Below are 24592 nucleotides of genomic sequence, written 5' to 3' on the forward strand. Positions count from 1 at the left end.
ATATTTCAATACAACAAGGGGTAAAAACACATACTTTGGCTATTTTGGGAGGACCACTGAGGTGCAAGGTTGGGTCCCATACAGCAACATGATTTCATTGTTAAAGCTTGGAATATCTTTCTCTGCAGTAAAATATGTAAGACTGGAGAGAATTACCGTATTTTTCGCCCTATAGGACACACTTTTCCCCCTCCAAAAATGAAGGGGAAATGTGTGTGCGTCCTATGGGGCGAATGCAGGCTTTCGCTGAAGCCTGGAGAGTGAGAGGCGTCGGTGCACACCAACCCCTCTCGCTCTCCAGGCTTCAGGAAGCTATCCGCAAGCCTTGCGCGCCCGGTGGGAGTTCCCCCCGGGCGTGCAAGGCTTGCGGGCGGCAGCCTGCAGCGCGGAACACGGGGTGCCCTCTGGAGGACGCCCCGTGCTTCGCGCAGGTGTCCGCAAGCCTTGCGCGCCCGGCGGGAGTTGCCGCCGGGCTCGCAAGGCTTGTGGCAGCCTGTTCTGGGGGCTGGGGTCGGGGGAAGCTTGGGCTTCCCCTGCCCCAGCCCCGCGGCTGGGGGGGAAATAATTTTTTTAAATTCATTCCCCCCCCCCCCAAAATGAGGTGCGTCCTATGGGCCAGTGCGCCCTATAGGGCGAAAAATATGGTATCCCTTTTTTAAAAAGGCTTGGTTTGACTTTTCACAACGTGTGAAATTCTTAAGTGAATTTATAATTTATTCTTAAGTGAAGAGAGTATATATATTCTTAAGTGAATATATAATTTAAATGTTGTTCTCTTTGAGATTTAATTTGCATTCTCTCATGATGGAAGTTTTAAATGGTTTTTTTTAAAAAAAATAAATGCAAAAGGGCATTCCAGATATTATGATTTGTAATCATAATAGCTGATGGCACTTGTCAGTACCAAGTCTTGCTGTAGAATAGGGATAACCAATGTATTGCCCCCCCCCCGATATTTAGGACCACTATTTTCATCAGGCCCAGCCAGAATGGTCAAGGTTGATGTAAGTTGTAGCCTATATCTGGAGAGTACCACGTTGGCTACCACCGATATGAAATCCACGATAGTGGAACTCTGTGAAGTTTGCTAATACGATGCTAATACATTATGCATTCTAAAGTTTTAAAGTAATACACTACATGCTAATGGCCTATTCCAAGGCAATATTAGAGTGATTGTTCTTCCACCATGCAGAAAATGGGTGATGTGCTTATCTTTTATGGTTATTATTATTATTATTATTATTATTATTATTATTATTTGCAAAGGATCTAATATTAATTGTGAACTCATTTTCAGAGTGGACCCCTATGCAAAATGGCACAATCCACACACAGGAGATAGGCATCAGTAGGCCGGAGGGGTGGGGGGAATCCCAAAATTAGGAAAAGCACAAAAATATTTTTGGGGGTGGGGAGGGAAGGCCAGTGAGTCCTGAGCATGCTCAGTGCATGCACAATGTTGATAGGGGAAGGGAAAGGGAAATTGAAGTGGTATGGATAAGTTTTGAAAAAGTCAATGCTAACTGGCTGGCACCCTAAAAAACATGAGCACTTCACACCTGTGTATATATATACACACACATATATAAATATATATAAAGAAAACACTTAGGGTACATACATCAACAATCAGGAAATCTAGCCAACACCAGGCATTAGTGAAGTATGTTTGATATCCATATGCTACCCACTTCAGAAGCATCTCGAGAATGAAGATGTAGGTGAAGACCTTGTCAGCGTATTCTAGAATGATCTTTATAGTCTTCCTCTGTTCAATGTATATGTCTTCAAAGGCCTGCAAATTGTTCCCAAATGTTTAGTGTTATTGTTTATTATGGTAGAAAGACTAGAAGGTTGGCTTGCTTTTCACTTTGTTCCTAGTTTTGATTTTAAAAACCTTTTTGCAACCCTTTTAGAGACCCTCTTCTAGCTCTGGTATAAATGATAACACCATACATCCCTGCCATTCTTACTATTTCTATAACACAAATGATTTCCTCATATTAAGAAGCAGCACGGTACAATTTTTTGGCCATATAGGAATTCTCATAATATTTAATAGTCCATCTGCAAGACATCTCTGAAGTTGTTCCCCCTCCCTACTTTATAAAAACACAAACTGTAGACAGCAGAGACTAATATCATACACCAGTGAATGGGTAAGCTGCAGCAAGTCTAAATAATGCAACTTATTTCCTATTTGCCCTGTACTTCCAATAGGTAACATATTTTCTCTCTGTGTCTTGTCTTAATCAAAAGTGAATTTGTCACTTGTATTAGATATTTCATGGGTGCTAGAGACAACTAGCAACAAGTGAAATTATCATTTGGTTTCGGTGATGTAGTGCACCTGCTATGCAAAAAACCCCACGTTTTTAAAAGTAACATTTATTTTTAACGTCTCTTCTGTTTTCACTTACCAGCGCACCACTGCTAAGAAGAATCATAAAGACAATGAAGGTTTCAAACCAGTTGTGCTCAACAATTCGGAAACAGGTTTTTCTAAGATTCCACCATTGTTTTCCTCTCCCGTCTTCTACACTAACATCACAGCACTTGAACCTTCTCACACAACCTGAAACAATAAATTACATTTTTGAGGAGACAGAAGGAAAACCCTCCCAATATTAATTACTTTCACATACCCCACCATGACATCTGAATTACAGTGGTACCTTGCTTTGAGAAATGCTTAGTTAATGAACATCTTGGATTAAGGATGCTGCAAACCCAGTGGCGTAGCGTGGGTTGTCAGCACCCGGGGCAAGGCAAGTAATTTGCGCCCCCTAACCCGTGGATTTGCGCCCCCTAACCCTAACCCCCAGATGTTGCGCCCGGTGCGGCTGGCCCCCCCTGCACCCCCCACGCTACGCCACTGTGCAAACCCGGAAGTAGGTGTTTTGGTTTGTGAACTTTGCCTTGGAAGCAGAACATGTTCCGCTTCGTGTTGAGTGCAAATTGAGTCCCACACTGCTTTGGGAAAGCACGCTTTGGTTTAAGAATGCTTTGGTTTAAGAACGGACTTCTGGAACAGATTAAGTTCGTAAACCAAGATACCACTGTATTAAGCTGTGGTCTTTCTGCAAGAATATTAATTTCCTGTAGAACAGGGGTGGCTAACCCCCCCCCCATATGGGGGCAGGGTCTAGCCTCATAGGCAGTTTTTTGGGGGGGGTAGGATTCCATGATTGTGGTGGCATCAGCAAATGTTAACCCTCTCCTCAGACGATCTACGTACATCCAGTGACATAGTGTGGGTTGCCAGCACCTGGGACCATGTGGGGGGAGTGGGGTGGGAAGGAGAGAAATGGACACATGCACATTCAACTGTGTCTGTATCACCTAGGAGATTGCAGCTGCAGAAATAAGAAAAGAAGAGCTGTTCCATTGTCTGTAGAGGCCACTTCCTGGTTTGCATGGAGAAGCCATTTTCAGCAGAGCCAGCAACAGACGTGCGCAGTTGTATTGAGGCAGCACTGTGTTGAAATTTTGCACACCTAACAATTTTGCGCCATTGCATGCATCAGCTGAATTTGTGTGGGTGCTTCTATAAATGTCTGCCTGTCTGCGACTATGTCCTGTGGTCACACCACAGGAATATGTGTCCCCTGCCTAGGATGGTTGGCCAAGAGAGAATGTGGCCCTAACCAAAAAAGCATTAGCCACCCCACAGATGGCTCACATTCCATCACAGCTCATCTCTTCTAGCAAGAAAGCTAACCAGAAGCCACACAAACATATTCAGATTCTGAATATTGACCTTCTGTAAAGCAAGCTTCAGGTTCAGCTGCTTCCTCGGGTTCTACTTCCGGTTGTTCTTCGGCAGGAAGTCCAATATCAACAGTGCTTCCTTCGGATGAGCTAGAAGAATTTAGCTTCTGTTAAAGAAAAAAATAAAGGTGGAGAAAAACAACAACATTGATATAAGAGTACACTCAGGTCTGCAAAACTCCTTGCGTGACTGCTCACAGTTCATTAGTGGTTATTAGTGTTTAGTATCTGAAGAAGTGTGCATGCACACGAAAGCTCATACCAATAACAAACTTAGTTGGTCTCTAAAGTGCTACTGCAAGGAATATTTTTTTTTTTGTTTCGGCTACGGCAAACCAACTTGGCTACCTACCGGTATCTAGTGTTTCTGGTAACTTTTATCAGATGTTTTATATATTGTCATTTGTGTGAAAGTTGTCCTTGGATCAGGAATTGAACGGTAGGCTTTTAAATTGCACAAACAACACAACTTGCAATAGGACTGAAACCATGTGATTCAATTTACAGCAGCAATGTCAATGAAGTAGATGACAAAAAGTCATTATGGATGCTCTTTGTTACATTTGAAGGCCTTTAAGGAGGTTTTTCTTTTTTTAAGCAACCAAGCAGGATATAAATTATATGAAATAATAATAAAAATCCTCTAATTTGACACTGGCTAAATCCTAAAAAGCAATACAGAAATAGATTGTTGTTATTATTACTAGATCAAGTAGATTAGCAGTATTTAAAGGTTCACCTCTTTGCTTTCTTCCAAATCTGATTCACTGCTGAACTCCTCTGTATTTAAATTTTCAAAATCGGATTCTCCAAGAGCTATTGGCACAGTCACAGTCAGGCTTGGGTTATTTATGAATGACATGTAATCACTTTCATCAATGATGTATTTTTCCACACTGCTCCCTGTCCCTATGCCGCTTGTGGTTCCATTCACATCCCTAAGATAATCCAGATCTTTACCAATTTCAATAGTATGGTTAGAAATGCAGCTGTTCTTATTTAGCTCCTCAAGGGGCTTGATTTCGTCCAAAGCTTTTTGCTTTTTAACGAAGGACCTTTGGATGAATTCTCGGATTTTTCTTTTCATGTAGTCTACTCCTCTATCTATTCTTGCCACAGCAATCTGGAGATTGTTCATTTCGTTGTCATCATCTGTGGCAGCAAGGTTGTCTGCACTAAATGAGCTCAGCAGCAATGCCAAAAATAGATTCAGTACCTAAACAAAAGGGAGGGGAGGGAGAGAAAAAGATCCAAATTTTTGCTCAGTTTATGTATTGCCCTGGAATAACATGTTTGAGATAAAGGCCTGCAGCCCGGTACATAAACCTAGCATTGTAGATTCAGAAGGGATTCATGCATATTGTAGGCGACTATGAAGGAGATTAAGGGTTGACATCTCTCCCAGCAAAACTGCCTACTAGCAAGTCCATTCACTGCTCTCCTCCTCTCCTGACTGCACAGCTTGACATGATACTGTTTGCCAATTCCTACTCAAGGTCATTGCAAGGTTTTATATTGGCCCAAAAGTGTATAAAGCGAAGGAAGAGTGGATGCTAGAAAAACAATTTTTGGGGGTAAGCTGGTAACTATGATTTCGATTGTCAATCGTTTCTAGTGTTAAAATGAATATGAAACTTTGATCACTTTGTTCACTGATTAGCTGAAAAGCCTCCCCTGTAAATGGGTGTGTTTTAAGAGCTTTGATGAAACAGTCCAGGCTATTTGCTAGACTCAGTATAGATCTAGAATATTTTTTTTTAAAGTTACATACCACTAAATTTCCAATCACCATAACCATCATGAATACTGTAAGGCACATGGCTTGACCTGCAACTTCCATACAGTCCCACATGGTTTCTATCCATTCTCCGCAAAGGACTCGGAACACGATCAAGAAAGAGTGGAAAAAGTCGTTCATGTGCCAGCGCGGAAGCTCACAGTCCTTTGCAATCTTGCACACACATTCCTTGTAGCTTTTGCCGAACAGCTGCATGCCCACCACGGCAAAAATGAAGACAATGATGGCCAGGACCAAGGTCAGATTTCCCAAAGCTCCCACAGAGTTGCCGATAATTTTGATCAGCATATTTAGCGTCGGCCAGGATTTTGCCAATTTGAAAACCCGGAGCTGGAAAACAAAAAAGGTAAATTGACAAATGGTGTCTGTAAGGGTGAATACAAACTTGTGAAAAAGTTTGTGGCCCACTCCGGAAAAAGTTAAGTGCCACTAAGTTCCACTGAAATAGATGGGGCTTTAGTAATGTCATGATTCAAACATTATGTAGATTTAAGTCTTGTTTAACTAATTTATTTCAAATGAATTCTCCTTAGAATTGCACTGAAAGCCTGCAAACTTGTGCGCACTTCCTTAGGACAAACAATATGTGATGTTAGTCACATGTTTAAATAAGGGTGGTTAACCTAACCAATTCATTTTGAAGCTCTGATTCAGAACATTCTCCTGGTATAGATCAGGACCCTAAATCAGTTTTCAGTTAAAAAATTGTCTCTTACTTAGCTTCTACATGCCCCCTCATAGGTAGTGTTTGCTGTAAACATTAATTTTTGGGAATAAAAAGCAGCCCAGAGGAGCCCATTTTCAACAGAAACCTGCCATGGGTCCCCAAGTCCACACCCAGGGGAAGTTTCAGATAGGGACCCCATGGCAAATTTCTCTCCAGAATCGAAGTGTCCAGATTAAACACCCTTGTTTAAATATCTGACTTGAATCTTGGCCCTACAGCTCACTGAAACTGATGGAACTTGTTGAGTAAATGCATGCTATATCATTGGTTTCAATGGGATTTAGTATTCACTAACTTTCATTGGACTGTGTCTTGTATAATGTAAGTTTTCCATTTAAGATAGCTCTACAGCATTTTTTATTTTTAGATTCTCAGAATTCCTAAAATCATAGAAAAGGAAATAAGATGATTCAGCAATAACATCGGCTAGACATATCGGTTGAAACAATTTACCAATCTGAAAGACCGAAGAACTGACAGTCCTTCCACGTCTGCCAGGCCAAGCTCAACTAAACTAAGGGTGACAATAAAGCCATCAAAAATGTTCCAGCCTTCTTGGAAGTAATAATAGGGATCCATGGCTACTAGTTTCAGAAACATTTCTCCTGTGAAAATTCCAGTGAAAACCTAAATGGGAAATACAAATACATGAATTTGCAAAAGTTTAAAATTACAGCAGACATACAGAAGATGGCCATGGCTACATGAAGCATGCCTACAAATGCTTTTGGAGGTCTTTGTTCATTCATCTTTTAGTACTGGATTCTTTCATTGATTTTTCTAAAAGCAGCATGTGGGCATACACAACAGCACATTGGCAACTACACATGGCAAATGGCCCTGAGGGAAAACGTTCCCATGTCTGTCACCTGTACTTTGAGCCACTGTTCAAACCTAACAATGTTGGAACAATAATCTATGATGGTTGCCCTGAAAATGACTGAGCTGTCTTTGTCTCTTTCCAACTCTCATCTTCCTTTCTGGGCATTAGATTCCCTGTTTTTGGAGAACATACAGCCAGCCTTTCAACCATGAGTGTTCCTCAGACAGGTCTTCAATCTGTGGGGCCTGTGCAAAGTTTGAATCTGAGCCAAACTGTCCGATTTTGCTGCTCTCCAAATCTAGATTGTTAACCTTTCACTGTTTACTTTGTTCCCTGGATACATTTGCAATATGGCATCCAGAGTTGGGCAGATCTGTCAATTTCACTTTCTCATTTTTTCAATATTAATTTCAATTTGCACATATATATATATATATATATTCTCACACAAAAAATCGTCAGCATTTCCAATGTATTTCTCCTCTAACACAGATGCATTTTGTACATGGTTTTTCACTAATAATACATGTCATTTATGCACCCTTTCCACAACACACACATTTTTATACATGTTATTTCACTGGAGAGCTGCATCTCAAAATTCAGAGAAGTGTGGTTTTCAAAGGATGGATGAGTTTCAGGAAGTGCAAATTAAGTAGGTTCACATTAATGTGAGAACCAGACTTAATTTACCCCCCCCCATCCTTGAGGGAACTGTGGCTTTGTCAATCATTGGCAAATGTGCCGATGCCACAAGTGCAATATTGTGCTAGTGTGGCAGAAGACGCTGTGCATATTTCCCCATAAGAATAGCTAAAACAGAAAAACAAGCAGGGCATTACAGTAGTCAACATCAATGGATTACAGGCATCACATTATTAAACATCTAGGACTGAGTCCAGCTAAGTCATATTCCAGGTAGACTCACTGAAATCAATGCTAACTTTCAGTGGTTCCACTCTGAGTATGACTTAAGTTAGCTATGACGCCTAATCTTGAAGACAATTTTAAATTCAGAAGCAGCATTCTAGACAGATCTTTCTGTTCATATATTCTGGTCAGAGGCGCCATCTTGGGAGTGTGATTAGGGGTAGCCATTGTTGCTGCTTTTGAAAGTATTGCTATGTAATTATATTTCCGCCATACACTCCTTTGATCTAGATAATTCAGAATCCCACTACACTGAAAATGAACAATGAAGAAAACTGCTTTATATTAAAGGGTTTATGAAGACAAAGTTATATGAGTTCGAAATGAGACCTCCTGTATGTTGTATTGGCATACACAGCTATCCAAGCATTCTCCACCACTAGTTTCTTTATTAAAGGGGTAGGGGTGGGGAATGCAATTTTTCACTTAGCCTTTATAAACAAACAAAGGTTAAATATCTTGTGTGATATCCAATGGATGACTCACCAGGTTCCCAACAGAAAGCACATTACTGAATTCATCTGTCATTGGGTAATGTTCCATTGCCATGAAAAGGGTATTTAAAACAATGCAAATTGTAATAGCAAGATCAACAAACGGATCCATCACCACGATGTTAACAAAATGCTTTACTTTCAGCCAACATGGACAGCAGTCCCAGATCAAGAAAATGTTTGCAAACTTGTACCAGCACGGCGGGCACTTCTGCCGTGACTCTTCAAGTTCTGTTAAAAAGAAAAAGAAGACCACACTGTTTCATGCTGACTCTTCCTAATTCAGGAAATGCCACTTCAAACATGGCTAAGACAAAACCAAAAAGAGAGAGAGAGATGGTTCTATTGCTTCTCCTTCCTCTGGTCCACCTGAGTCCAGAGATAAAGAAATAAGAAGAAAAGATGAAAGGCTGAGTCATGTACGTTCTCAAAAATGGTGTCTGGGAACTTAGAAAGTCTACAAAAAAGAGGGTAGCCTAGTCAAGCACTCACAACACACCCACACCTATATCCAAGGCTTTTTTTCCAGCCAGAAGTCAGGTGGGAGCCACTGTCATTATAAAATAACCAGAGAGGCGTTCATGGTGAGTTCCAGCACCTCTTTTTTCTTTTTCTAGGAAAATAGCAGTGCATACATCACTGCTCCATGTCCTCAGTGAATAAACCTCTCTTAAAACATGGAGACATGGACACAGAGAAGCACCACATTTCAAAAAGGGCATTGTTGAGCTGCAAAACGTATAGAAAAGAATAACCAAAACGAACAGTGGCTCTCTTATATGGAAAGTTAAAATGGCCTGACATTACAATAAGCCAGAATACAGCTTATAGTGTCCACAGAAAAATTACTTGCTGCTCAGGGGGAGCTCATGCCTGCTGTGCTCTTCCCCGTATGTTTGTTTTTTAATTTCAGGGCAGGATGACAGCTAAACCAAGGTTTGGCCTAGTGTCTCATCTGAATCCAGGATCACGATTTAAGTTCTCTCCCACTTAAGACTACAAACTTCGCTACAGATTGTAGGAGAGACCTGGACCATGATCCTGAGGTCAAACAACAAGCTAAGCCAAAAATTGGCTTACCTGCTGGGCCACAGTGACCGAAAAAGTCTGGGGAGAAGCAAAGTGACTGCAATCTCCTGGATTGCTATCACATTCATGCTAAGCCATGGTTTGGCTTAGTGTGTCTTCTGAACATAGCCAATGTTTGGTGCTTTTTTGTTTACAGAAATGGCAGATAAGGGAGACACAGTAAATTATGCAGGGGGTCGAGAACGTGGATGGAGAAGCCCCACCCTTCCCACATAATATTAGAAGCCAAAGTCATCATAATGCGAACTAGCAGGTGCTTCAAGACAGACGAAGTATTTCTTCAACACAGTTCACCGCCACAAAACTCAGCAATGGCCTCCAGGTCAGAAGGCTTCAAAATGAGAGCAGACAAATTTGTGAAGGATAAGTCTGTCAATCGTTGCTAGTCACGATGGCAAAATGGTTTCTACAGGTTCTAAAATATGATGCCATTGAATGTCAATTGCTGTGGAACAACAGCAGAGAGATGGCTATTGATCTCATGCCTTGGTTTTGAGCTTCCCCGAGACATCTGGTCGGCCACCATGGGAAATGGAATGCTGGACTAGGGAAACCTTTCACCTAAGCCAGCAGGACTATTATGTCCACATGGAATTCCTCAGGTACTGTGGGGGATCACAGGTGCTTAGAATTCTTAAAAGGTCAATACTAGGAACTTGACTTGCGCTCACAATGCCGAATCCGGCCATTGTCAGGAGGGCATAAGGTACACTTCCTTGCAATAGATTTGCTTTTTTAAAGCAGTGATAACTCCACCTGTTTAAAAAAGGTGACAATTCCAATTCCATGTGCACAACCCTTTGCCTTTACAAAAACCCTCCTCTGAGACGCCTTTGCTGTTGCTTAACTTTCTGACTTCTAGTTTCACCAGAAATTGGGACTTCCTTCTTTCCCCTTTCCACTGTTTTATAACCTGTTCTTCCAGCATACATTTCCAAACTGTATTCTCACATTTCTGCTGCTGGGCCGTCAAGATTTTGAGGAAGCCTAGTGTAACCTACCACAATCTTGTGCATTAACCCTGGCATTCCACAGAGCGGTAATCATTACAGAGTAGAAGAAGAAGAAGAAGAGTTTGGATTTGATATCCCGCCTTTCACTCCCCTTCAGGAGTCTCAAAGCGGCTAACATTCTCCTTTCCCTTCCTCCCCCACAACAAACACTCTGTGAGGTGAGTGGGGCTGAGAGACTTCAAAGAAGTGTGACTGGCCCAAGGTCACCCAGCAGCTGCATGTGGAGGAGCGGAGACGCGAACCCGGTTCCCCAGATTACGAGACTACCGCTCTTAACCACTACACCACACTGGCTCTCCGGTGGCCAGTAGTTTGGGGCAACACGTTTAGTACATTTGAAGGAACCTCCCTCTCTCTCTCTCTCTCTCTTTCTCTGTATATACCTTCCATGGTGTTTGTGATTATGCTAGCTATACTCATTGCTCTCTCTCTTAGAGTAGGGTCTTCCAAAAAATCCATAGAAACGTGAAAAGAACTTGATCTTCTTTTTTTCATTTCCGTCTCTGTGGTTGTGGCCTGCAAAAGAGAGAGTGAAATATAAGATCATCCTGAAAGCAGTGGTTGAGCATGGCAGCTTATATGAAGAATGTCTAAGTCTGAAGGCATACATGCGTCATGCTTTCGAGTTACGCTTAATTATTCATGCCAAATCTTAGTTATTTGTTGTATTATTAACCTGGTATTTTTTTGTTTTTTAAAAAAATCTCTTAAAAGTATTTGTAAGAAACATGCTGTCCTCATCTCAGTTACTTCATTGTTATACTTCTCAGATGACTCTCAGGGAACATCCCATGGGTTCTCGTTGCATTTTAAACTGCCTTGCTTATGTTCAATAGCATTGCAAAGTCCCACTTACCCATACGTTTCAACCTATGCATTGATTTCAATGGGATTTGCTTCCAAGTAAAGATGAGCAGGAATTCAGCCTTGGAGAGCATGCTAGACTTTGTCAAATGGGGAAATACCGCCCCCCAACATACTAGGCGCAAGATCTATGTAAAACAACTTTTTACTCTTCTCTTTTAAAGAGAACAGTTGGTGGGAGAAGAAATGAATTGGAATTAATCAGTCAACAGCTGTAACCCTAAGATTGTTTACTTGTGAGCGTTTCCGACACATAGGATTACAGCATAAATCCCAGGTTATAAATAAAAATTAGAATGAGAGAAAGAAAAAGGAAAAAAAGGCATGTCACTTGCTTGTCTTCCGCATTTAAAATGGATAGCAAGCTTTTCATTCAAACCAAATCAAAATAAAAGTTAAAATAAAAATAAAAATCCAGCATTGTCATGCTTCTCCAAATCAGCACAGAAAAGTCCTATAATTTTTTATTGAGATAGCTAGAAAAATATAGTGTGTGTATATGTGACAGCAGATATGTGCACATATATTTGTAATTTGAAAAGTGTGTGCATCAATGTGGTAATTAAATATCATATTTACTTTGTCAGCCAAAAATGGAGCATCAGGTTGAAAGATGCATGAAAATGCTAAATATAAAAAGTGAAATTTTGGAGTGATTTTACCAATGTTTGGGGAACCAGAACTTCTAGCCACGTTGTTTGTATGTTGTAATGATGTTCACGAGACAGAATGTAATCAAATTTATGTACAACCAAGGCAGTGTCAGAATCCATATGGTACCAAAAGTTATAACTTCCTCTTAGTTGTGGAGTAAGATGATTTTTTTATTGGACCTGGCCAGATACAATTAATTCATAGCCAGATAAATGTAGGACCCAGCAAGGTTTTCTGAATATAAAACACACAAAGCAATATATTTTGCACATTCTCCAGACAATTTTTTCTCTCTCTCTCCACTGCTTGTTTTGCAAAAATTATGCTTTAAATTGATTTTGTTAGTATATATAAAAAGGTATTACAAGATGCAGGAACATTCACAGCTTGACCAACCAAGGATCATTCCCAAGGGATTCCATTCTGTAGACACACTGGCTGGTGCATTAAGAAAAGGCCACCATGCCTGAACTATTTAAAACTTCCTTACATTGTCATCAGTAGCTGGTTTATCTATTATCACCTCTGGCAGAAGCTGTCCAACAGGCGATGTAGGAACAGATGGTCCACCAACCAAGGAAACCACCCCATTGCAATCCACAGTGCTGTGCATCTTCCCATTCACTGGAAACACTGCCAGCATCCTGGATGACCTACTGGCCTGACTAATGTTACTGTTGCGCCGTTCACCATGTCTGCGCGGCACAAAAAGGGAATCTCTTCTGCTATCATTATCTTCAAATGTGCTGTGTTCATCATCAGCAAAGTCATTCTCTGATCCTATATCCTTTGCTCTACCTCTGAAGCTGAAAAGGCTCGTTCTGCTGTTGCGCCTTGGGGAAAACAGGGAGCCACGCATGCTCAGCAAAGACTGCAGAGAAACACAGGAGAACATGGCAGTTAGCTATAGAGCATCTACAGATGTCCAAAAAAGGATAAGCAAAATGCAGATCCTCACCTCCCTTTACCCGTTGATTCTCAAACACCATTTCGAGTTCCATTTTATTATCATTATTATACATTAAATTGGTAGACCCAGTGCTTTTTTTCTGGGGGGACACAGGGGTATGCACACCCCTAAACATTTTGTGAATCTAACGGGAGAAGAAATTAAAAATTATTTTAAAAATTAGTTTCTTCTCTAGCACAGTGAATCGTCAGTTCCGTTGCTACCCCCAATGGTGGCCTCATTTCCTGTCACAGTGTTTCCTGAGTCTCAGACGGTAGCGAGCGTTTAATGTGTGAAGTAGGAGTTGGAATCTAGCATAGTGATTGGTCAATTTTGTTGTTACCACCTCCGATGGCGATGAACACCAAGAGCAAGCAGAGGAATCGGGAAGATGTTAGTGCACACAACCTCACGCCAATGTGGAAGTTACTGTGAGCTGTCAGCTGTGTAATATGAGGTAATGCATGTTCTTTGTACTTTGAGGATGATACCCAGCTCTACCTCTCTTTCAAATCAGAACCAGTGAAGGCGGTGAAGGTCCTGTGTGAGTGTCTGGAGGTGGTTGGAGGATGGATGGTGGCTAACAGATTGAGGTTGAATCCTGACAAGATAGAAGTACTGTTTTGGGGAGACAGCAGGTGGGCAGGTGTGGAGGACTCCCTGGTCCTGAATGGGATAACTGTGCCCCTGGAGGACCAGGGGCGCAGCCTGGGAGTCATTTTGGACTCACGGCTGTCAATGGAGGTGCAGGTCAATTCTGTATTCAGGGCAGCTGTTTACCAGCTCCATCTGGTACACAGGCTGAGACCCTATCTGCCCGCGGACTGTCTCGCCAGAGTAGTGCATGCTCTGGTTATCTCTCGCTTTGACTACTGCAATGCGCTCTATGTGGGGCTACCTTTGAAGGTGACCCGGAAAATACAACTAATCCAGTATGCGGCAGCTAGACTGGTTACTGGGAGCGGCCGCTGAGACCACCTACATTGGCTCCCAGTACATTTCTGAGTACAATTCAAGGTGTTGGTGCTGACATTTAAAGCCCTAAATGGCCTCGGTTCAGTATACCTGAAGGAGCGTCTCCACCCCCATTGTTCTGCCCGGACACTGAGGTCCAGCACCGACGGCCTTCTGGTGGTTCCCTCACTGCGAAAAGCCAAGTTACAGGGAACCAGGCAGAGGGCCTTCTCGGTAGTGGCACCCGCCCTGTGGAATGCCCTCCCACCAGATGTCAGAGAGAAAAACAACTACCAGACTTTTAGCAGACACCTGAAAGCAGGGAAGTTTTTAATGTGTGATATTTTAATGTATTTTTAATCTTTGTTGGAAGCCACCCAGAGTGGCCAGGGAAACCCAGTCAGATGGGTGGGGTATAAATAATAATAATAATTTTGTCCATTTACCCTTTACTGTATTGATTTCCCCCGATTTGAACTATAAAATGGTGATTTTCTTGAGTCAAAATGAGAGTACCCCTAAAAATTTTTTTATATAAAAAAGCACTGGGTATACCACATTTATATACTGCATTTAATAATAAGCAGTCTGCCATGCAAAAGAGGTCATTCTTAGATTAGCAATACCAGAAGGCAATATACAGTTACTACTAAAAGGCAGAGAAACGAAATATTCAGATACCTGGTGGGGAGAAGAGTGTTTCCGTTCTAGTGTTAGCCTGTTCCCTTCTATAGAGAACCGGCAACCTTTTCTCCTGATGCTATCTTCTGATTCAGATCTATGAAACTCATCTTCGTCCTTTTCTTCTCCTCCAGATTGTTCCCTTTGTTTTCTTTTCTTCCTTCTGTTTCTCCTCTCTTTGGCGCTCTTTGAACTCAACTTGGACGCTTCAGAAGAACTTTCAGAAAGCCCCCCTACGCCGCCACCTGCGCTGGGATCCTTCGACTCAGCCGATGCCGTCGCTGCTGCTGTCGCCGCTGCCTGCCATAAAACATTTGTGGTTTTATTTCACTGGCCTCATGAAAAGAACAGCGTTTCTAAACTTAAAACACTCAAAATGCCATAAGAAAGTCCAAGCGTAGATTTAGTTTTATAAAATCAAAATGGTTCTTTTCCTTATACATATTCATTTTTGTGCCTTATACTCCTCCTTACATGCACCTGCACTGAATTTTATTTATGCATTTATTTTATTTTAGAAAATGTGTACCTTGACCTGAAGGTGCCAAGGCAGCTAACAATACAACCACCCCCCTAATACTCTAATTAAGGTTAAGGTCCGGCCAGGGAGTGTAGTACCCTCTTTCCCTCAAACTATGGTAAACACCTGGGCAGGGCTTAAATAGGAAATATATATCATAAAAACCAGACAAAAATATCAGGTAGATTTCTTTTCACAGTATCTTTTGGGAGCTGGTTGAAACGAAGAAAACACCTTTGAGGCAAGGCAGCTTCCTAAATGATACATTTAGCTAGAACTGTGTTCAATTATTATGTTCAACTATTTCCCATCAGAAATATACCTGAGCTGCTTCTTGTTGCTTTTTCAGCTGTTCCAGCATCTGCTGGAACTCGGCCTCCTTCTGCTCTGCTTCTTCCATGGTGGCTTGGTTCTGCTCATCATAGGCCATGGCAACAACAGCCAAGATCAAGTTGATCAGGTAGAAAGAGCCCAGGAATATCACCAGGACAAAAAAGATCATGTACGTTTTGCCGGCGGCTCGCAATGTCTAGAGAAAACAATAGGGTTTTTTTTAATATAAAAAAGTAATATATGAGTTTGCAACACCCTTCCCTGTGTGACTCTTGTAAGCCAATACAATATTTGTACTCAGGTTACTTGGACAGGTTTTGTTTTGAAACCAGCATATATGTTAAGCTTTCGCTACAAAAATTATCCTTTCTCACCAGCTGATAAAGGTTTTCCCAGAAGTCCTGAGTCATCAGTCGAAAGAGAGACAGGAAGGCCCAGCTAAACGTATCAAAGCTTGTATAGCCATAGTTTGGGTTTCTACCAGCTTTTATACACACGTATCCTTCCGGACATTGACTGAAAAGGAAAAAAAGATGTTAGGTTGAAAAACAGTCAGTCATCAAAGCTAGTGAAATGCCTACTTTGCAATGGATACACATATGGTCATAGCTGAGTGGGTAGGCCCTACCCTGCACAGGAAGTTCCTAACCCAAATTCCTTGCCTTTTGTTCCTTCTCTCTCTCTTGCTCCATTGGGACCACCAGCTATCTGCTTTCCTCACATCCATTCAGGATGAGAATTAGATCCACCAGTAAGGTAAGATTCAAGTCTGGGTTTCACATTTTTTAAAAATTTGGTCTGTTGCTTCCCATTTCCAATTCGACATATTTAATCAATGACCACAATCAAATTATTTGAAAAGAAGCCTAAATCAGAGCAGATCAAATCCAATTCTCTAGTTCAGGAGTAGCCAATGCGGTGCCTTTTGGATGTTCTTGGACTTCCGGCTTCCACCAGCCCTGACCATCATGGCCAGTGGCCAGGGACATTGGGTGAAGGGCTTCAAAAACATCTAGCAAGTGCCATATTGGCTACCCTCCAGTTATACACCATGTCAGGTTACAGTTATCAATTATAAGGTACACAACAATGTTAAAACCTGTTTTTACTTTGTATTTTTAAAGCTTAATGGTAGGAAGTGGTCTTACCCTGCATCAGAACTGTTGCCACAAAGCAATGCATCATTTTGTCCTTCCAGAAAGTAAAAATGACCTGTTTGGGGGAAAAAATTATTTCAAAACATTAGGAGAAAATAACCCAGCAATTTTGAACCATACAGTATAATATTTTTTATTTTTATTTTTTTTGCTTTGTGGTATCATTCTTGGAACCGTTTCACCAACAATTCCAATGTGAAAAGGGAAAGGGCGGTTGGTGGTGGGTAATCTTACGAGGCTGTCCAAATAGAACAAGGGTATTGAGGGAAGACGTAAAGAGAGGACACCAACAACTTTGCTGGATGTTAAAAAGGTCCCAGTTCTATAGAGTAGGCACAATGAAAAACTGGGTCACTGGAGCCATCACAAATAATATTGCCTTTAGGATGCTCCATTGTTTTGTCCCATAATAAATGGAGGCATCACCAAGTTCATCTCATGATAGCAAGTGGTTAAATTTACCCTTCAACCTAATTAATGGATCTCTAGCTTGAGTGAATGCATAAGGAATTTAGCCAACTTTTCAGCTCATTGTTACATAAGAATTAAATATGGAGTGCCTTAGAGCATAAAATGAAACTCACAAACTGATTCTTAGATCCTCCAAGAACTCCCTAAGAACTATCTGGGGACCTGACCCATCCCATAGGCTACAAATACCATATTTTTCTGTGTATAAGACTAGGTTTTCCCCCTAAAAAATAATGCCCAAAATTAGGGGGCGTCTTATACACGGAGAGTGCTGAGGGTGGATTTTCTTAAATCTGAGTCCCCCAAAATAGGGGGCACCTTATAGACAGAAAAATACGGTACATGGCTTACACCCAGTTGTTGAATCACAGAGTTAATCGTGACCTCTGTTTCACCATCATCCCTCAACATACCTGGTCCCAAACTTGAAGCAAACAATAAAGAGCAACACTCAATAGCTCAGTTTGCATGTAATAAGCAAATGTGTAGTTTCCTGGAACAGTTTGGGAGTGGGTTTAGTTATTGACCTGATTTTGGGCAGCCAAGGAAAGTTATGGTGAGAAAAGTAAAAACCTTCTGCCTGCTGTTTGTGCACCAGTTTGTACCAGTGCAAATGCCCACAGAAACTGTCATGGGCTCCACATACAACTGAAAACATAGTAGGAAGGGACACTGTGGGCATCAGGAAAGGCCTCTGAGGGCACCCCTGCTCTGTAAGAATCTGTCTGTGGTAATTTCATTCTTTGTGAATGGGGGCATAGCCACGGGTGGCAGAAAATTACTACCTACTTTACTTAGAAATGCATTATTGTCATGGAAGAGTAATGGTCACAATCACCAAAGTGCCAGATGCAACTGTACTAAACCGCTTTCTCTTTGAGGCTGGGTGATTCATCCTAATCAAACCTAGCATGCTACATTTATTTATGATACACAGGCTGTGTCATTCTGCCCTCTACCCTCCTCCCCTCATCTTCTCTGTAGCTATGACTATACTGAAAGAGACGCAAATAACCACCCTGATTGTGCTGAGAAGTGCTTTGGCACAAGAGAACCAAGAACATCTATATCCAGTTCCTGAACTCGGTCAGCTGTCTGAGGACATCAGCTAAGGCAGGACAGGATTTGTGCATACACATCAGTGGAGACATCTGGTCTTGGTGAAACATGGATGGCGAAACAGATTCGTCACACTGTCCAGTGGATGATAAGGCATCACCCACCAAGTGCCAATGTATGGAAAATTGGACTGGATCTAGCACCCACAGCCAATTCCCACCCCTATGGTGATGATATTAGCGTTTTGATGCATGTTTGCGCACATTTTTGGGGGGTTGGAGAACATTGCAAAATTGGGGAAAGTGCAAATTTCAAGAGGATAGCTTTGGCTTGTGTGTTGTTTTGAAAAATACAGATTCACATTAAACCATGAAACCAAACTGAATTTCTTCCCCCATTGCTACAGACAGGTCACTTTGACCTGCAGCAGCCTGAGAAGTGCGAAAACACACCCTAAACCATTTTATTTGCTAAATATATACATAAATTTGAAAGTGGTCAAGTCCCCCTCTCCCAAGTGTAAAAGCATATGGACGACGATTTCTATAGCTTTCACTGTTTTTCCACAATTATTGCACCTCTTGGGGATGGATGGGAAGGCAAGGGTTGTTGAGACGGCACTGTTTACCTCAAAATAGTAATTCTAAGGAACCCGAACATGATATGGTAAAACATCCCTCTTCCCTGCAAGAAAAGTACAGAAGAGGCTGGTAGGCGGCTTGCCCTCCTACAGCTTAAACAATTGTGTCATTACAAAGTGTGATTAACATGTTCCCAGAAATGATGAGACTATCGATCCCTTTAGGAAATGGAAGCTGGAACCTTTCTTCTCAGTTTCTCCAGGGGATGCCCTTCCGTGCACTGTGAATTTCATGTTGTCACAGGCATACATTTTAAAATAGAAGCTCTGCGGCTTAAACTGTTGTGATAGTTGCCTCCAAGTGAAATTAAAGAAGGCAAAAAGGGCAAAAAATAGATTTTGGAAGTGCTGCTATTACAAAAAACAAACAAAAAACACACACAAACACACAGTGTGATGTCCTGTTTTTATAAGTGAAGTGGAGAAGTGGCCCATTTCTGGAGCATTTCATGGACTGACATCTTGGTCACCCTTAGTCACTCATGGTGAAATGCACAAAAATTACCAGTACTAAAGAAGCATGTTAACTGTGAAAGAGTAAATAATGATTAAAACTTAGCAGTGGAAGGGTGGCGTTTCAGATGCGCTCCTTCTTTGTAATTATTTTTGGGACTTAGGTACCTGAAGGACCACCTCCTCCCATGCCATTGTGGCCAGATCTCAAGATCTTCCACTGACATTCTTCTGTCACTGCAAGTCAGGCTGGTGGCAACAAAGGAGAGTGCTTTTTCCATCAGTGGCACCTATCCTGTTCCATTGTGGCTTGGGCCTCACAGAGGAATAGGTGGGCAACGTATTTCAGTAAGGTCACATCAAGTAATGTCTCTTCCATACAGTCACATAATGTCAAGTCCTGGTAAGCGGGGTCGTATCAGGCCGAGTCAGGATGATTCGGCAATCTACGTCCAGATTCTGACAGGCGTTATCAGGACCACAGATCTGTGAGCTCTCTTAGCTGATTCTCCCCTTATTATGGGTCATGGAGGGATGTTGCCCCACTAATGAAGCCACTAGAAGCCTTATGAAGTCTGGCAAGGTCTGTTTTGTGGTTGGCCTTCCCTCCTTGAGGGAGCTGGCGGTGCTCTTTAAAGGCACCCTCTCTGGTTCTGAAACTCTTGGCTTCTAGAAGGCTGAGGAGATGGAAACCCTAATGGGGGAAAACCAAACTAGAGAAAGTATGTCCCGACTAATGAATAGAAGCAAAAGAATAAAGATAAGAAATTATAAAATAAGCATTATGTATTCTATAATAAAATCATGAAAAAGTTTAAAAACTTTACAAAGAACGAATCCATGGTCAACAGACCAAACAGGAATAACCAATCTTAAAAGCAAACAAAAACACTGAAAGCATAAATGATGTTTATTTAGTACCCTGACTTTATTTGTTCTTTTGCTAGGGAATGGATGGCAGAAGGACCACATCTTCAGGCTGGAAGAGTTCAGGAAGAGGTGCTAAATGTTCATTCCTTCCTATATCTCTTCCCTACCCTCAACCTTTGCTTGGCTCCTTTGGGAGCCACGGAAGAATCTCAGCTGGGGAACACCCTACCTGGGACCAGTTCTTCACATCACAAGCTGAGATCAAGATGAAGAGAAAGCATGAGTGCTGTTTCAGACAGCACACTAAGCAAAAAACAATGGCTTTGCGCAACAGCAGCAGCTGGACTTAAAGAGAAGCGAAGCGGTCATCATCTCCTCTCCGGAAGTCTGCATGCTTGCACAAAGTCATGGTTTAGTTTAGCATTATGTGTGAATTGGGTCATAATTCAGTCCCTGTGGAATATGGCTTAGGCTGCTGTGTCCAAGTGACCTGATGGAAAAAACTGTAAAAAGGGCTAGCTTCTATTTAGAAAAGCATTAAACTGAGGGGATTTCAACAGCTCCCAACCTCCTTATGTCATGAATACTTATGTCATGGTTACTTAATCCCACACAGTGCCATATAATATTATTAATGATAATACTATTACTATTTAAAATAACAATATAAAATTACATTCTTACTTTCTTCTTGTATGTATGCATTCCAGTCAAACGGCGTGCTATTAAATGTACCATTTTCTCCTAGATTTTCTTCTAATGTGCTATTAAGGTAAGGATCACTTGAATTTGTAGCATTGGCCGGATTCCAATACAAGCATTTATGCCTCAAGTTGCCCATGAACAGCTGGAGCCCTATTAGAGCAAATACACTCAGACAAAATACAGTCAGAATCATTACATCTGACAGCTTCTTCACAGACTGAATGAGGGCTCCCACAATTGTCTTCAGGCCTGAAAGCAGAAGAGCACTGTTAGGAAGATGACAAACACATATTTTAAAAATACAACATACCCCAGTAACAGTCCCTGCCCCCAATAAAAAACCATGCAGAAGCCCAAATAAATGACTTTGATATTTTATGAACTAACAATGGTTCTATTGCTTGTGAAGATGCGTCTTGTGGAGATGAGGTCACTGGAAGTTTATATTCATTGGACTCGTGAATGAAAATGGACTGCACTTAATTCTTGAAAACAACTTGTTTTAATGCCAAAACAAGTGATTTCTAATCATGCTTTTCATTAGCTTCATACAGAAGAAATCTTACCGTACCAAGATTAAACAATTTTACACAGAAGGAAGTGCTACTGAAATCATTGCAACTTGCTCCTGCATAAATATGTTTAGGATCCAGGATTGAAGTATTAGAGGTGTGGATTTTTAAAGAAAATTGTCAACACTTTTAACCCAACCCTCAACTGGAATTAGCTTTATAACATGTTGCTTAGTAAAAGAGTATATAACATACTAGGACTTAATGCTAAGAAACTGTGGGTGGTTTGGAAAAAGATAATAAATTTCCCATGCAACAACCATGCTATTTTTTATTTTTTAATCTTACTGTTTTGCGTTCAATAGTGATTCAGATATTTCAACAAGTTCAATTGTGATACAGATATTGGTCTTCGTAAAATTAAAAAAATCCAAGAGCAAATACAGTTTTACAGTATGCAGGTAAAAAACACATGGGTAAAAAAAGGTCACAGTTATGATTATGTTTTCTGTCACAGCTTGACCTCAAAGCTTGACATCATATGATGCAAATCACACAGGCTGTGTATACTGCCGTAATCTCATGCAACAACATGTTAAACGCAAAGGCTGGTTTCAAAAGTAAAAAAGCAAATGGCAAAAAGCAAAGGATCACAATGTTCATTGCTACTGAAACATGAGTCCTGCTTTTTCTCGAGTGAGCAAGCAACGAGGCTTATGGTGAAGGAATGTGTGTGGTTTGAATTTCCATGAAGTCTGAGAGTCAGCCTCTGTGTTTAACCTAGCTCTCACCTGGGATGACTGATATTGTTTTCAATGCCCGGAGAACCCTGAATGTTCTCAACGCTGAGACATTGCCCAGGTCCACAAACTCTGTCACATATCTGTAATAGGGGAGTTCACACACAAACACAATGACAGGATAAAAAGGAACAGTTGGGAGGCACGAGGGACCTAACACCTTACACCATTTACTTCTTACCTGGGATTACAGAAATAGTTTTCAAAGCTCTCAATACTCTGAAAGTTCGAAGAGCTGAAACATTGCCTAGGTTTACAAATTCTGTTATATACCTGTAGAATCAAATCACAGTTATTCAGCATCAAGGCAGATGTTTTGCTACTTACTTGGGGTCTTTCATCAAGATCCCTTGGGTAACTTTAGTGGAAAAAATTAAATAGCGACACTGAGATGTTTACCTTTCACTGCAGTTTGCTTTTCATTAAGGTCTTTCAGCGGTGATTAGATTACATTTAAATGAAAGGGGGGGGATGAGCCACAGTGATTTTACTTGGAAAGCTTAACTTTTTAATTAAAGTCATTTGTGAAGAGAAAGGGGAAGGTGTTCCTCTTTTGGTAGGAGGGGGAAATTGCAGGATTTGAAATTACCTTCTTTGTCAATAACTTTACTCCTAGCGTTCCATGAATTCCACAATCGACATTACTAGTTACTTTGCTAGTATTACACCATATACGGATTCACAAAAAAAACAAACATACAATGCCACTATCCTTATTAAAGATGGGGAAGAACAAGCAGCAGATTTTAACATTGATAATAGTTTGCCACATGAACATCTTAAGCTGCAAACCCTGATTCATTGTGTGTTATAAGTACCCACAGGACAAAAGAAGAATCTCTAATCTGCTGTGATTTATTTTCTCCAGTCCAGTTGGCTGTAAGCCTGAACACGGGGGTTATATGTTGGCAGCAAAAATAAACTTGTACAGAGAAGTTTCTTCTATATCTATTTGCCTATTCACATTCATATTCCTTGGTGTGGCATAACAGTATTATACTGTTTAACATGCACCAGTCACTAGAAAATTGCATCCAGTCATTAGTCATTGAAGGATCTATTTTCTCCACCCCAATTGATAAAAGCACATCATATTACCATAAACATCATAGGTTTTTGTATGCTCTCCATGCAAAAGAAACAAAAACAAAAAGGGGATGGGCAAGAAAGGAACGCAAAACTTACGCAAATGTAATGACAGTGAAATCCAGCCAGTTCCAGGGATCCCGAAGAAAGGTGAAACCATCTATACAAAATCCTCTTGCAAGTATTTTTATAAGTGATTCAAATGTATATATTCCTGTGAATGTATACCTGGGCGAAATAGTCAAAATATTCATTGTTAATTAAAATGTTGTGTTTTTAAATAAACAAATAAATCTGGGCAAACAAATCTTTTTCTAAGACTGTCAAGTCATCATTCGTCTCAGGTATCTGTTTTCAGAGCCATGCTGTCTTTGAACATAGACTTTCCTTTTAGCGACTATAGGACAATGCCTGTCCATAGACCTAGCCCTCTATTGGTAGATATGTTCCACTTTTGAACTGTCTAAGCTAGTGGCCATCACCTCTTGTGGCATAAAGATAATTATACATAGCAGGAAGAAGGTTCCACTGCAACCACTGACAGCCCATTCCTTTGAGCAGTAAGTCTTCTTTAAGCATTAAACTTACAGTTAAGGAAAACGTATGAGTACGGACCTGGGCCACGCCAAGTGGCCCATGTGTCCAACATCCAAGGCAGCTTTGCCCTTAGACTTCCATATTGTGTAGAACCTTAAGCAACAGGGGTTCTAGATTGTACAATGTATGTATGGGTAGAAGCTCCCTCCCTGTCTTCAGATGTTTGCGCTGCATGTGTGGGTGCCAGGAGGAGGGACTACTTGGCACAGCCCAGTTCCCTACATGCTTGTTCTCCTTATCTGTAAGTATAATGGCTGAACAGGCTTTGACTGTGCAAGAAGAGGTGAATCCCCTCCAGCTCTGCGCTCCTGTGAGCTCACTGCATCCTAGCCACATTCTACAGGATGCAATCCTTAAATGAGTGGCTGAGAAGTATGAAAACAGCTTCACTACTTTAGCCAATGCCCTGCTGAGCTCAAGTTGGCAGGGCAGAAGTGAGGATAGAGTTGGATGAAGGCTCTTGCATTTCTCAAGCCATTCCTGCTCTTGTTTTTTGATGCATTTATGCTGGAAGGGGAAGAATATGTCTAATTTTCCCTCCTGGGGTGGTATTAGAGGCCCAGGAGCAACTTTGAATCCTTTCAGTGCAAGCTGCTCCCTGGCACCCGCTCCCCAGCACTCCATCCCTTTTGGCCATAC

At 41.3% G+C, this 24592-nt stretch overlaps 1 protein-coding gene across 1 annotated transcript in view; it reads right to left on the bottom strand.

Moving 5' to 3' along the window:
* Positions 1-24592, bottom strand: part of LOC128423516 (sodium channel protein type 1 subunit alpha) — a 107692-nt gene that overhangs the window by 18592 nt on the left and 64508 nt on the right. Inside the window, exons 6-21 of the mRNA XM_053408754.1 lie at positions 23456-23584; positions 22262-22353; positions 20938-21207; positions 16752-16815; positions 15978-16119; positions 15593-15799; positions 14751-15050; positions 12657-13037; positions 11032-11164; positions 8539-8777; positions 6753-6926; positions 5546-5902; positions 4514-4990; positions 3764-3881; positions 2424-2578; positions 1625-1798 (exon numbers count right to left, since the gene is read on the bottom strand). Coding sequence (XP_053264729.1) covers positions 1625-1798; positions 2424-2578; positions 3764-3881; positions 4514-4990; positions 5546-5902; positions 6753-6926; positions 8539-8777; positions 11032-11164; positions 12657-13037; positions 14751-15050; positions 15593-15799; positions 15978-16119; positions 16752-16815; positions 20938-21207; positions 22262-22353; positions 23456-23584 — 3412 coding nt within the window. The remainder of the gene's footprint in view (positions 1-1624; positions 1799-2423; positions 2579-3763; positions 3882-4513; positions 4991-5545; positions 5903-6752; positions 6927-8538; positions 8778-11031; positions 11165-12656; positions 13038-14750; positions 15051-15592; positions 15800-15977; positions 16120-16751; positions 16816-20937; positions 21208-22261; positions 22354-23455; positions 23585-24592) is intronic.

Source organism: Podarcis raffonei, chromosome 1 (assembly GCF_027172205.1).
Source record: "Podarcis raffonei isolate rPodRaf1 chromosome 1, rPodRaf1.pri, whole genome shotgun sequence".
Taxonomy (NCBI): Eukaryota; Metazoa; Chordata; class Lepidosauria; order Squamata; family Lacertidae; genus Podarcis; species Podarcis raffonei.